The 15872-nt window shown below is 38.6% G+C and overlaps 1 protein-coding gene across 4 annotated transcripts in view; it reads right to left on the bottom strand.

The window, feature by feature from the left end:
- Positions 1-4114: 4114 nt before the first annotated feature.
- LOC136435461 (GRIP1-associated protein 1-like) overlaps positions 4115-15872 on the bottom strand; it is a 124795-nt gene continuing 113037 nt past the window's right edge. For all 4 annotated transcript variants that reach the window (XM_066428985.1, XM_066428984.1, XM_066428986.1 and 1 more), the window contains one exon: positions 4115-6478. In XM_066428985.1, the coding sequence (XP_066285082.1) occupies positions 6290-6478 (189 nt within the window). In that variant the 3' untranslated portion in view covers positions 4115-6289. The remainder of the gene's footprint in view (positions 6479-15872) is intronic.

The raw sequence follows: 15872 nt of genomic DNA, 5'->3' as shown, positions 1-15872 counted from the left end.
CATATCCAATTGTTTGAGTAATTGCTTTTTTGGTGTATCTCATTACCTGGATGTCCAATCTTCATCGACGCATGATATGAGTTGTAAGAAACATCTGTTTTCAAAATTCTAGCAACTGTCATTTGGCGTGATCATGATATGAATCGTATATATTCGTCTTTCTGAATCGAAGAATACAACTGTTGTATACAGTTATTGTTGTCACTGTCATCTTCGAGAATTCCTATTGGTAGAGGAAGGGCCATAAAGATAAACCTAGCACTTTGACACAAACTTTCCAAGCAACGAGGCTACTGATCTACAAAACAACTAGTCAGCCTTCCAAACACATATGTGGAGAAACTACTCTTTTCATGGAAGAAACAATTAATCTTGTCCCGCTCATAACGTTGCAATGAATATAGATAATGAAAGTTTTGTTTGTGGTTCGTTACACAGCTATATTCGCAATTTCAACATTCCCATAGCAACAGCAAATTAATCAAACAAAGTAACACCAACGCATCATAACCTATATAACTGTGTCTTTCATGAAATAAATCTAACGTTATTTGATACAAGCTACTATATACAAGTAGAACGCCGAATTTACATGGATAAATTATGATAATAATCACATTGTTCTCACTCAGTTACCAGTTTTTGTCAAATGATCATAGAATAACATTTTGCTTAAACAGTCTGTTGCAATTAGTTACAGCCAGTACTTGCTTGAAATGTGAAAACCACATTCTTTGTCATTATTTCTTCATCAGGACGTATATTATATTGTTCCAGAAGACGGTGTAACAAACCAAGTTCTTTACGAAGCCTTGTGTTCTTTCAACCTAGAGATATCAAACTGCTCCCCCGGCGCCCAAGGTTATACTGCATCCGCGAGTAATCCACACACCTTACAATACAGTTTTGGAAGGCAAATTTTATCTTTTCACAAGCAAGCAGACATTAACACCTTTACAATTGTTCAACGTCTTCTTGTTTTAACAAAATACCAATGAAATTTTGATGTGTTAGCCCTTCAGAACGTGACAATTTACAGGCCATGCACACACTTGACCACTTCTACTGGTAAGCTGTGAAGAACGTATCCAATGAGTTGATGTAATACCACATGTATCATGGTTTTGTGTGTCAAATGTCTAAGATATTGTCATTCTTGATTTTGAATGGCCACATTATTACAAAACAAAGTCAAGCAAGTGTTAAACATTCAAACCCCTTTGCGAGTCTTTGGCGATTTCCCATTCCCGAAAAGACGGAAATTTGGCAATTTGGAGGCCGTTTTAGCTACTTTTCTGGAGGCGACCGGGGGCGGTACTGCAGGTAAGGCTCTAAAGGGGTATATCGCCCCAACTTGCAAAATATGAAAATATACAATATAGTAAGATTAAAGCCAGTGACAACTTTCCCAAACAAGTCCAGATATATTTACATACATCCAGAATGACCTTTCAGACGCTAGTTGACATAAAAAGGATCGATTTTCAGGCGCCGCGCGAGGAGCCCATGTAACACCATGTCCGCCCGTCGAAGCGCCACCTACATTCATATATACAACATATCTTGTGAAATGAGTAAGTTAATCATATTTGTATACATCATCCGCTTACTTTTGAGACATTTAGCCTTTTACTCAACTGTTCATTTGCTTATTTGGGGTCAGAGAAGCCCGACCGTCATTCAGAAAACATTACGATCGTTCACCCCAACATCTGCTTGGAGACCTTATCCGATGTCCTCTGACACTTCGGCCTTTTACTTGACTGTTTAACTGGACACAAAATGATATAAGAAGGACATACGGTCATACCGACAACCCTCTTACTGGTGAACGAACAAAGACAGAGGATTTATTTAATGAATGATAAACGGTATATCATGTGATAAACTGTTCTGCCTGTTCAATCATTGTGCGTACGATCACCTCAATTTTGGGGTGTCGTCAACAAAATATGAGTCAGTGTGGCTTTAGGAGGAATAAAGCATACATAAATCTACGGTTCTCATTGCAAACTATGTCAGTATGTCTTTGTGGTCTGTGATTTGAACGTAGGCCACTTAAAGGTGTCCGGGTCCAGCTTGAGGTTTACAAATTCAAGGATGTTTTTGGCGTAATGTTTCATTTTCAGTGTTTGTAATTATAAATTTGCCAATACCTCAGGCACGAGTCATTTCACTTAAGAACTAGAAGAGAAAATCGGGCTTCTGTATTTTCTTGACGTTTTTCATTGTTGACATAATTTCCTGCGATTTTGCGATGAACTTTAGCTCTAAATTTTCGGTAGATACTAAAATGTGAAGAAGGAAGCATATTACATATCAAAGTATACTGTAAAAGGGGAGAGGTTTGAGGTGATTTGATTTCATGTTCGCGGTTTTCGCGGTAACGTCTTCAATGCGAACTTGTAATAAAACACCGGGAATATTTTTTTCTGTCTTCTGCCGCCTGCCCCTTTGGTTTCAAGCGCGAACTTAGAACCATCGCGAAGACTACAAATTCTCCCTACCGCGAAATCAATTACCCGTGAATATTTCCCATTTTACAGTATATGTAACAGTTTCTGCAAACTTAAGCGCTCATATTTCTGTCATGCGTTTTTGATACCCATGCCCGCCTATATCTAACATCTAACATCGCCCTTCTAGGCAGTTTCTCATGGATAATGTGACGGAATACTGTAAATCCATTTAATATTGCGGTTGGTTATTTTAGCGGTTGGGGAGAAGGGAGTAGTTAACGACATTTGATTTTAACAGTGAGAAGAAACATCACTGTCTCAAATGTTGATGATCAAATATTTGCGATGATGAAATTTTAGCGGTTGACTAGTGACCGTTCATTTAGCTAAGATTAAGTTACCGTTAACAAATCAAGAATTATAGATAAGGCCAAACCACTACTTACAGATGTCATCCATAAAATCAGCTCAATGTGGCCTTAAAAAGTAATTCAGAGTTTATTCTGATCTCGGAGAGTGATACAATATTTAAGACTGAAACAGCTAACGTGCTGTTGTCTGCCGTTACAAGTCATTTTGGCACTTGTCGTGGTTTAGTAGATTTCATTCCCAGAGCACTGAAGCTATACAATAAGAGCTAATCTAATATTCTGTAATTGTAGTAGGCTTCAACTTTACCTAGGCCTAGCTTTCTGTCGAATGACATTGCAATAATTTGTTTTAACTGCTTTTAGTGTGTTTGTAGTTTTGTAACATGTGTAATTGCTCGTGACATTGATATTATGTAAAAATGTTTTAATTTAACTATCAATAGATTTCATGTTATCATGCAAATGTAACATACAAGTTGATTGCAATAGATCTGAATCAATATTGCCCAGACACCATTTTGGTAGGTTTTGTGGGATGAATGGTCTTAAAAACCTGACTAAATTACACCTGTAGTTTTGAAATTATACACCTTTGTAGTGTCTGTTCTCAGCAAACCAATAAAACAAACAGTTAAAGCAACAACAACTCAGAGTCTATAATTCATAGAGGGATCCCTTTATATTTGATGGACGACAGAAAGAGCACTGACGACTAGGGGAGTGCAAAAACAGTTGGAGAAGTGGTTGGTGTCTATTGTTAAATGTAGTAACAAAATGAATTCTTCTCTTATAATTGGAATCAGAGCTTTCATAACTTAAACGCCCTTGGCCTACAGGCATCAGGGTGAGATACTAGTAATTGGAATCAAGTTAACAGCCACCCCAATACAATAGTCACTACTTATATCCCATTAGCAAATCATGATTGATGATGTACAATGTATTGTGTGTTGCTTTGTATTGATGAAAGTGTTAGATATCTATTGTGTGAGGGCACAGTCATCAAGAACGACCTAAATAAGCCACCATAGATAGTGTTACTACTTCTACTGTACTATACTACTTATATGTTGAGTGTGCTCAATTATGGAATCTCCTACATACGATAAGAAATATAAAAAGGGAGTGCATCTGTGCAGTATTGCCCCTCCCCATTTCTTCTTTGATGCTGACCTTGTAAGTGTGGTAATTAATCTTTCTGCTGTACTGGGCCATTTTGAACGATATTCCTATTTTTTGTTGCTCTTTCATCTTTGACTACATAATATTGATGTGACCAAGAAGTGATAGTGCCTGATTACTTTATTGCAAAACAACAAATTAACACAGAAGAATGGGAGACATACAAAGGTAACTACATGCCCTTCTGAGTGAATTTACTGCTACACTAGTACTACTGTGCATCATTCATTACTTACATCCACGTACTGAATAGAACAGTGTATTGTAATAACTGAAGCTGTGTAAGAAATGACATGTTTTCTACAATGATACAATCATGTAAAAAATTAATATGGATATCTATTTGATGGACAACATTCACAACGTCCAGCACATTGCAGAGCATGATACTTTTATTTTCATAATTAGATAATGAATCATGTATCACTTACCTACTTCTTATCTACATATACTTAACATTTGAGACAAGGAAAGTAGGTTGCAAGGTGCAGAATGATATTACAGGGAAATCGACTTCCTTGATCAGTTTCATCATGAAATGTATTACCCAGATTCTGTATCTGATTTATTAGCATTCTCACGGTGTGCACTATTTTCCTGTGGTTAGCGTGATGTTAAACTGCAGTAAAGGTAACTTAAAGGGTAATGCATGTTGAACTCAAAGCATAAGACTTGAAACTGCAGCACTACATTGATCTGCTTTACACATTTGGGGAAATGCTAATTAAAAGCAAGTTGGTGGATAGCATTGTAACTAAATGCACATTGGATTTTATCACTCTATACTGTTACAAGGGTTACTTACTGTACAAACCTGGTGTGTGACTGGTTATGCAATACAAAGAAAAACAGAAGAAAAAGCACCAAATAATATCTTAAAACATTGAATGATAATTTGAGAGACTTGTTATAAATCAAGTAACTCTTTTTATCAACACAGTAAAATGTAAAGCTTGATAATGATGTTGTAGATTTCACAATATTTGTTACACATTATGTAAGCTGTAACGTAATGATTTTTAAGTAGTCATTCCTTTGTAAATTGTGAATAACATGTTACATCTTAGTCATCTGTGTATGTATCAAATATTTCTTCCAGACAGTTCACGAAATTCCTGACAGTGCTAATATAAATTACTACCAAATCATTGGAGAACATAACATTCATTGTCTTAAATGATAATAAAAGGTGATAAAAACAAAAAAAATATGGCTCATATAAGGTCCCTTCATGACCTTCAGCCTGAAGCTATCCTATCAAGTCTCTACAGGGAACTTTACATTTCTCCTGTTGATGTAAATCCTTGTTAAGAAAAACAATCTGAGCATGTGGAACATCGCCTACAGCCGACTTCTCATCAATATACAGGGCAGGTGGCAGATTTCCTATCTCCCAAAGGCAGGTGAGTAAATTGGAGTCCTATTTAAGAGTTGAAGGTGACCAGGTGTGACCTGGGGAGGGCAGGTCTGTAGGGACGGACTGAGGCAATGAAGTGGCTGATAGTTGGTCATGATTGCTGTCGGAATCTGCCAACGGGTGAATATTTTACCCTTCACATGTAACGTCAATTCATTGTGTTAAATGCTGTTGGGTCCAAGTCTTTCTGAGGTAAACATAATGATATCTGAGGCATTTTCTCTGTATAGGAATTTAACCATCTTCTTATAGGCTTATCGATGCTATCTTATGAGATCTTTGTAAGTAGTTTGAGTCAAAAGTTATGAAAGGAATGCTATTACATGCACCTAAGTCATTGTCATTTTCTATTACATGTATTATACAATTTACAGTTTCTTCTTTCTTTTTTCAAAGTCTTCATAGTTACATAATACTGATTAAACTTACTGACTGGTCTATTGATTTTAACTCATTGGTTGGTCAATGATGGGGCAGGTGTGTTCAAGACTTGCAAGCCTTAACATGGCTCAGAGTCCAAATGTTTTGTGATACTATACAATGTAGAGATTATTCCAGTTTTGATTTCTTTTATATACTCAGTTACGATATAAACATGCTCATTTACTTGTTTGGTGGGAATTTACACATCTTATTGTAGTACATGTTTCATGAATAAATATATTGTAATACATAAACCAACCAAATTCTACATATCAAGTTGTATCTGCCTAACAATGTCAATGTTTCATTCTCTGCATGGAATGTCTAAAACACTGAGGCTACACTGTTGTGGAAAACCTAATATGGACGGATCAGGAAGAGTGGGGTATTCCCACTCATGTTGTTGGAGCAGTCTTCATATAGATGTTAACCACTGTCTACTGTGATTGTACAGCTGTCTGTTCTTCAGGTGTTTGCTGTCCAGCAACAGGTGTTTGCTGTGCAGGTGTTGGAGGCTGCTGACTACCCGTGGACAGCTGCTGACTACCCGTGGGCAGCTGCTGACTGGTCACCCCGGGCTGGACCTTACTGAGTCTCACCAGCTCTTCTGACATCAGTTCCATGTCCTGGAGAGAAAGTACAACATGAACAAGCCGTGACTAACAGGAAATCAAAGATTTCAATGTCTTTTTGCCAGTGAAATATCTTTTGTGTCTGTGAATTTCTTTGTTTTGTTCAATATTGTGAATTTCTCGCTGATTCAGTCTAATGCATTTTTCCCACCGTCTCCCATAAGGCAACAGACATGCATATTGCAGGAAGTTGGAGACAGGAAATGAGATAACCTTTTCTGGGACCTTTGACTTAACTTCCTGCCGCCCTCACTTCCTGTCACTCTATTGTATGCAAATAACCAAGGAGGTTTTATATCTATATAAAGCCTCCTTGAAAAAACTATAACGTTAAACATACAGGAACACTAATATCCAGACATACCAAACACACAAGAACACAAGAGCACAATCTTGTCATCTAAGGCAACAACACATCATTGGAGAACATATACCACATTTGATAAAAGAATAGGGCAAATTCAATGTCAACAAGGATTCATTCCAGTTGTCCCTGTAACAAACGTGTGACCTTGGCTTGTCTAACACCTGTAATGACAAATGACCCCGTCTGTGAATTCTACATAACAGACGGAGATTAACAGGAACAGTCTGGCTGCCACGCCCACATATCTGTCACAATCGTGCTGATGGTTATTTGGTGTTGGGTGAAGGTTGTTTGTAAAATGCTACGCCACCATGTCATACCTCCTATCCTCCAACAGCATCCATCAAGGTGAGGTGAGGTAAGATTGATGGGTGAAGTGTAATTGGCAGACAATACCTTGACCCTGACTTTGACAGTGAGTAATACTACAGTGACATTCAGTTCATCATCATCGCACCACTTAGAACTACAGACAACAGTCCTAGATGTGCTACATTCATCATAGACGGGAGTGTTGCATTCATCAATGGACACGGGAAAAGTACATTCTGAAAATTGGGCATTTTGCATGTGACATTTGTTAATTTGCTATGCAGGCACTGCAGCTGATCAATGCCACACAACGGATAAAAACACACAATGAAATGATTTATAAATGCTCAGAAACCACTGTTTGGTGGGTTCACCTGAAATAATTGGAAAACTTAAGCCCGCAGTAAGAAAACATGCAGTGCATTTTCTTAGTAAAGGAACCAAGTCTGTGTGCTCCACAGGACAAAGATCATTCCTACATGGCAGTTTATCACAATCAGCATGGAGTAAGTCCTGACTGCCACACACTGCCATGTTGGCTGGGTTCCACATCTGTACTGTACAATGGATGCTTAGGGCCAAACACACATGAACTCTAGATCAAAGAGAGTGATTCACAATCAATATAGCCTTTTCGGTGTCCCTTCACAAGTGCATTACTGAGACAGAACAACCTTTTACACAGTTCCATTTTTTTCAAGATAGGAAAAGTATCATGGGGGTGTGATTTTGGGGTTTGGGTTGAAGGTTGACCTCCAATGCAAGGGGATTTTCTCCACCTTCCTCTATTGATTAGTCATGAGGGATGGAGGGGATACAAACTTCCAGGTACCTTTGACTCACAATTGGAGTGACATTTCTGTAAGGTCACATGTCTGTAAGGTCACATGTCTGTAAGGTCACATGTCTGTAAGGTCACATGTCTGTAAGGTCACATGTCTGTAAGGTCACGTGTCTGTAAGGTTACATGTCTGTAAAGTCACATGACTGAAGTTGTGGGTCCCTAGGAAGCTGTAGAAATGGACAACATTTTTTGACATTCTGTGTGATCCAACATTGGAAAGTATCGTCACTGAGATGAAATGGAAAAAGTACATGCAGCTTAATAGCATTGAGCAGGTTTAACAACATACAACATTATGCAGTCCTTGTAAGATCTGTGAAAAGGGTTAATAGGAATGGCTACACTGTAATAGAATTAGTGCTTCCATCCATGGAACAGAAGTCATTATCCATGCACTTCCTGTTGATAGCACTGTGTTTTCACAGTTGTTAAACTGACGACCAATTTCAATCTCCCTGAAAGTGGCAGGAATTCAAATTGACCGAAAAGAAAGTTTTTCTTTCTTTCTTTGGACTCTAACTCCAAGGGTAACAAACTTGCAAGCTTGCTATTGAATACATATACAGTCATCATCATCATCATCGGCCGTCTGTGCAGCAGGTGACTGTGAGTTTTTTCCAGTTCTTTTAGTCGCTGGCCTGTTGAACAATCTGCTTTGGTGTAAGTTGTCCGTTGTTGTTATACAGTATAACTTCACAGGAAAAGTTATGAAAAATGGTCTTAAAATGTTTTTTTATAACTAGCAGTACACGTTGGGGGTTCAGAAACCTGGAGATGGTGACAGATAGCGGGGGAGTGATAGGACATACATGGGGTCAAGTAGTCTCCAAGAGATGTGTGTTCCTGTCAGGGGAGGGAGGTGTGCTGAATCCATCACACTCACCTCTCCTCTGCACCCTGACTTCTGTCTAATCCTGCTTAGACAAGGAATTAACCCCACACTCAAGGAGGTGATGCGGTTTGAAGGTTCAAAGAACTTTTTTTTATAGAGGGAAGGTTGAATAAGGACTGCTAGACACACAGGAGTTAAAGGACTATGAAAAGAGACAGAGTTCGTCTCGAAAGCTCCCCAGAGTAACAAACTCTTTTGTAGTGTGTAACGTTTAAATATTTGTCAAAAAGACTATATGAAAACGTCATCTATTAAAGGTGAATTTTGTACACTAACTTGAATGTTATCATTTTTATTCGTGACAATACATTAAGCAAGTTGAGAATGAGCATTGGGGCGGGGAACTAATCATATAACAAGGGGCTTGACTTTTCCAGAATGATGTCAAGTGGCACTCAAAGCTTGGAGGATTTGAAATTCTCTCACACATATGATTCACCATGTCGGGAGGAAGAAGTCCTGCATGCTCGTGTATTACAGACAGAACACAACGAGTCAGTGTCAAAAGAAAGTGGTCCTCTTCACATGATGCATATCATTTTATATAATCTCCGTGCATGTATTCATCACAACTTTTGTTTGTTTCAAAAAGGACGAACCATCCTGAAACTTTTGATAAGAAAAATGTTTTTTGAAAATAGCTTATTTGTGTTAGAAATCAATCCGCCTCCCCTGTATGGCATGTGCCAAAGAATTCCCTTTACGAGGACGGCACCTTTGCCCGCCGCAGCGATGAGTGCACCAGGAATAACTGGCCTTGGCCACAAGTCACATTCATCTTTCACATGGGCCTTGACCCCCCATTGTTCCAGGAAATGTGTACAGATGTGCGGGTGGAAAGTCCAAGGTGACATGCGACAGAGGAAAATGTGGACGGCACAGATATTGTCAGAATGTCAGCTGCTTTAGCCTCATGCAGAATTGAATTATAGATTATCAATACCCCATCATGAGGCTGTGACAACTGGCTCATACCCATACTGTAATAAGCTTTTAGTCTGTATCAGCATCAATACTCCACTAAAGAAAGCCTGCCAAAATCTTTTCAGTGAGAAGACCCATTATAAAAGTGTATGACTGTCGTCTACCTGAGACATAAATTAATCAATGTTTAAATTTACTCTTTTTTTTACCAACTTATTGAATGGCAACTGGGAACCTGAAGTTCTTGACTCTTGCAAAATTGCAAAACATTTTTGCCTCAAAAGGGCGGATTTATTGTGATTTTAGCTTCTCTCTACTAAAGTGCACCAAAGTTGAATTGGACACAGCTTACAGTTTTTGTTTTGTTTTGTTCAATTGTAGGCATTAAAAAAAACTACTAGTAATTCATTTTAAACTCATCCCCATGTTACATCAAGAAATAGTGAAAGTCTTCAGACAGATTTAAAGATTTTCAATTGGTAAAAAAAAGAAAATTTTCTGTGGCCCCAAAGACATTTTCTATATGATACATACTATTTAGGCACCAGTACATTACTTTGTCATACGAAAAGCTGCCCATGTAACTTCAATCAAGTTTTAACACAGACATGTATCTATTATCTATATTGTACTCTTTTACAGTCAAGTAGTCAAGTGTGAAATTATTCTGTCTGCTTACCACCTGTTCAGTTTCCCCTAACAATCCAGTAACAGAAATTTTACAAATGTTTCCATGAAAAAGCCAGTAGAATCTTATTCTGAGGACTTTGAGATTGAATAACTACTAGTACATATTTCTCCTAAAATTTATTTTAATACTGTCATTAGTTATCAATATGTAACGTTAATCCTTTTGGGAACTTGGAGACTTCCACCTGTTTTACTGGAATTGAAAACAAAAGATTCTTGTAAATATGTCCTTGGCAGAAATAGAGACTAGCTAATACATGTATATGTCGGTACGTGTATGAATGAATTCAATAAATGAAAATATTTTTTTGCAAGACAATGAATGTTCTTAGGACAGCAACTTTCCTCACAATTTTGAAAGTCAAAACTGTAATGTTATATATAATATTGAATGACTTGATATAGATGCCAACAGGAGACCAAACACGAGTAGACACTTGATCTGAGATCTCCTTGCGCAGCAGGCGGTTAACGAACAAATGTCTGCGCGTAACCTGATGTAATCCCCTGTAAAAGGCAGAGGTGATACGAGGATAAGGTGAACACATCGTCCCACCCACTACATCAGGAACAGGTGTTCAGGACACAGCCGATGGCTCAGCTATCCATAATCGTCCTGGCAACATTGAACAGCTATATTACGACCAATTTGTTGAAGTAGTGCTAGAACACAGGCACATACGGGTGGAACGGCAACTCAATTAGTGGTCAGGGATGTGGAAAGAATGACTTTGTGGCCGCAGCTGCAACTGGTAGCAGGGTATGAGGTGCAGGTGGGGAGGGGGGCGGTTTGACATATAGCACACTGAAACATGAGGACCAATATTCTTACTTCCCTGTGAAGAACATCCTGAAAATATTAAAATATACTAGAAAATGAACGGCTCACTGAGCCCCTTCAAAGAATCTGTGTTGTTCCCCTTTTCACTTCTCTGCAGTTGAATATCTTTTACAGCCAATACCAGCTACATAATTGAACAGTTCAGACTCGGTAAAGTTTGAATCAGATTGCATTCGTTCAGTCAGATGGGGAAATTAACAACCCTGACAATATCCTTGTAAACGACTTACCTATCTATTCCACTGGGCAGAACAATATCTTGGAATGATAAAGACCTTGATGCAGCTCGTAGTGAGTCTTATTGTGAAATGTAGAACAATATTAAACATGGTTACTAGTCTTGAACCATACTTACAGCCAAAAGAGGTTGATATGAAAACTAGACCAATCCAATACCAGGTATCGAAACAACATTTCTTACAATAGAATTAAGTCATGCAATCTATAGATCTGATACTGTATCCTGATTCTCGATATCCAAACACTTATAATAAGGTGTCTATCATTAAAAGAGAGACACTGATTGATTAAGCTAAGCCCTGAACATGACAGTGAAGAATGGCTGTTCCTTCAGTCCCATCTAAACTCCATAATCCATCATCAACATGTTCCTCAGTCAATAGTCTCACAATACGCTCATTACCTGTACCACTTTTAGTAGTGCACACTCTCATCTTACTGCTTTCATGCCATTCGTCTCCTTCATGTGAAGTTGCAAGTCTGTCTTTCGATTGCCATTAGCAGTAAGCCTTTGGTGGCCATGTCAGTAGTGTGTCTTGCTGATTTATTTGATGTACAGGAAGAACAAAATGTATGCCTGCCATTAAACTCATTATAGGTATTATACTAACAAGTTAGAAGTAGATGTAGTAAAACTTCATAATCACAAATCGTACATGATAATATCTGTTAATAACCAACTTTTAAAAAAGCAACCAGTAAGATTTTCTAACATTTCATGAATAAGCTGTCTTACTTTATGACATTATTTCAATATAACTATGATGTTACTATGATAGTATCAATTGTTAGTTTGCTCGTTAATGTTTATTACTTTGAACCTTTGTTTATACAAGAAGATTGGCCTTTATTTTCATTGAGCTCATAAGGGAGGAGGTAAGGGTCAGACAAAATACAACAAATATTTGTTCTATATCAATATGTCCAACTTAGTTATTCTTCTCCTTCTCATATCTTTAAGACAAAAGCAGTTGGTTTGAATGACTGAAAATCTAACTAAATTCAGCAATACATTTGACACCAATCAAGGCTAGTAAAAAAAAACAAAAAAACAAGCGAGGCAAGTTTTTTTCCAAAACCAGTTGGGCCAGTTGTGTGTATAATTACATAATGACAAAAAAAAATCTGACAACAGAACTCGTTTACTATCTGAAAGCCTGTGATTGAATAAAATATGAGGTTTGGCAAAACCATTAGAAACTCAGTAACCAACCAATAAATCAAGCTCAGTTGATCTCATTAATTAATCTTACTCAGCCAACCAAATACAGCAATAATCTAAACTGCAGGCAATCAACAGTCATGTGATCGCAGCTGACCAACCACAAGCTGTGAATGTGGTTAGATAAACAGGTGGTTTATGGCATTATCGGGTATCAATGAAGGGGCTATTTTAAGGTCGGAGTTACCCTGTCCCAGATACATATGCATTTAACAACATTCATCTTTTACTCAACGTAATGGCATGATCCCTGTGGTGGGGAAAAGTCCTAATAACTGCCAAAAATGCACTGACAGGACGTTGGGAGAAACTGATAATTCAGGGCCCTATCACACTTATATTGCGTACTAGTATATTGAAGTGCGTATGAGTTGCACATGAAATTTTTTGGGTTTCAGTTAAGTTTGTGGGAAAGAAGTTGTTTTCTACTTTGACCCACCATTGTGCAGCCTGGTTATCAAACCAAAGAAATGACTTCTTTGGCTGTATGCATAACCTAAACCAAAAATATGTTGATACGCAACTCATGCGGACTTGTAGATACGTACAAGCGGGCTTGTATATTGAAGTATATTGAGTTGCACATTAACATATTTTTTGGTTTAAGTTAAGTTTGTGGGAAAGAAGTTGTTTTCTACTTTGACCCACCGGTGTGCAGCCTGGTTATCAAACCAAAGAAATGACTTCTTTGGCTGTAAGCATAACCTAAACCAAAAACATGTTGATACGCAACTTATGCGGACTTGTAGATACGCACAAGGGGGCTTGTATATTGAAGTACGTATGAGTTGCACATTAACATATTTTTTGGTTTCAGATAAGGTTGTGGGAAAGAAGTTGTTTTCTACTTTGACCCGCTGTTTTGCAGCCTGGTTATTGAACCAAAGAAATGACTTGTCTTCTTCGGCTGCAAAAATAACCTAAACCCAAAACATGTCGATACGCACAACTCATGCGGACTTGTATATACGCACAAGGGGGCTTAACAACATGTGGCCTACTTATTTCATCCCTTAGCTTCCAGGGCCCGTCCCCTTCCATGTAGGAAAGAAACTTCAAACCCATTAACCCCTGGCAGCTCGTAGATGACCATCTGTCTTCTGAGATCTCGCTGTGTCTGAGATTAGTGCCTATCTCCAGGGCTCAGGGCCCCTGACAGAGCGATAAACCAGGACTCCGGGGATGGCCACTAAAAACACCAGTCCTGGAACTATGGTATCCAGGGGAAAGTAGACTGCTAATCTTCTCTTTCAGCCAAAAAGTTCATGCAGTCATTCGTGTACTTGGGTTTTGAACAAGTTGTGACTTCAAAGATAATTTCATGAGTAAATTGAGCACATTGGAGCATAACTTGAGCTTCCTTTCTGACATGATATAAGGCTGAGGACATTGAAAATGTAATATAAGAATGTCATGTAAGAATTTCAAGAAAGACATTGTGCTCACCTATCCTTCATTTCAACTATATGAAAGCATCTTCAATCTACATGTACATTGTAATTATTAAAATCATACTATATTATATTCTGCTGTTGTACAAAAAGTCAGAGGAACTATAACTACAGCAACTGCTGCAATTTCATGTATAAATTACCATAACATTTTGTTGGCAGAATTCGTTGGCACAAGCTAGAGACGACCTTAGACGACCAAACCAGATTGTACATATGGGTGTACTTAAACACGTACTCGTCTCAGTTGCGGGTAAGCGCCAAAAATCAACCGCACTGCTTCATCGCTAATTCCCCTCTTGGTACCGTGCCAGCATATAAATTGTACAAGCTGATCAAAGTGGACAATTTTGAGTGCTCCACATTGGCAGGTCTACAGTAATGCCCACTAAACATAAACCCTAATGGAAATTTGATCCCCTCTTATAGCATCCTCCATAGTCATGTGCTCCTCTTGAAAAATCGGCAGCCGTAGTCGTTCCCATGACAGAAGCAACTAGGTGAGCTTAACTACTTCTCTACATGACACCTCCTTTTGAGACAGTCCCTATAAAACCAACAGAAAAGTAGATTTCAGGCAGCCATTTTGTGCCCCATGAACAATACATCTTTAATTAGCGCTAGCAGGAGCGTGATACCACAATTTCAGCAAAAAAATCATCGTGTGCGATGGAGAAGGACCCCCTCTACCAAAATATCAGGTCAAACCTTTTCTGTAAGATGGGTTGAACGAAAATGATCTTTTTCGGGCCTTAGTTCCTGTACTACTATAGGAGATAGGTTTCTGACCAAGAGTGCCTTGGCCGTCTTAATTGGAGGAGCACCATCTTCTGTAGAAGATATGAGACTGAAAGGAACCTTGGGAAATCAACAAGGCCCCCATGGCATGGAAAGGAACTTGTTTTCAATGTCTCAATTATCCACTTAACTTTCTTCCTGCTATGTCCATCTGTACCCCCAATGTTGTAGAGGTTGCAGGGTTTTCAGTAGGGTAAGGGTTAAAAGAAGCATGGTTTTGCTAAGGTCACATTTCCACATTTTGACATTTTCCAGCCGGGCTGTTCGCATGAACAATTCTTATAAAGAATATACACAAATGATGCTCATGATTAATTTTGGAACTTTTTTGTGTGTTTTGTTATCTTTTATATCATACTTTTTGTACCTGCAAACTGCCCGGCCGGGCCCCAGGTTGAGAATTGGGACCTTAGCATAATGATTAGAAGGCTTCAAGTTGGTGGTCTACAGGTTGGGTCTCACCATCATGTGACTATACAATGTACATGTACTTGCAAAATTGGGACAGATGCATACAGATTGATTGCTTCCTAGACGGCTGGAGCCTTTGAATGAAGTGATACAGGCTTTCTCTTCATCACTTAGTATTTTGACACTTTGTGTTCACCTTTGAGTTCACCTAGCCTGAATACCAGCCTCCGTAGTGACCGATGGCTCAATTCTTGTCGCTTGCTAACCACGAAGTTACCGTAAAATTCCTATTTACGTACACACCCCTCCTAACGTACGCACCCCCGATTTGGGGAGGATTGCGGGCCTGACTCAGTGAGTTGAAACGTTCAGGGGAAAAACCCTCCTAACGTACGC

This window comes from Branchiostoma lanceolatum, chromosome 5, assembly GCF_035083965.1.
Source record: "Branchiostoma lanceolatum isolate klBraLanc5 chromosome 5, klBraLanc5.hap2, whole genome shotgun sequence".
Classification (NCBI taxonomy): domain Eukaryota; kingdom Metazoa; phylum Chordata; class Leptocardii; order Amphioxiformes; family Branchiostomatidae; genus Branchiostoma; species Branchiostoma lanceolatum.
This window is presented reverse-complemented; position numbering and strand designations above follow the sequence as displayed.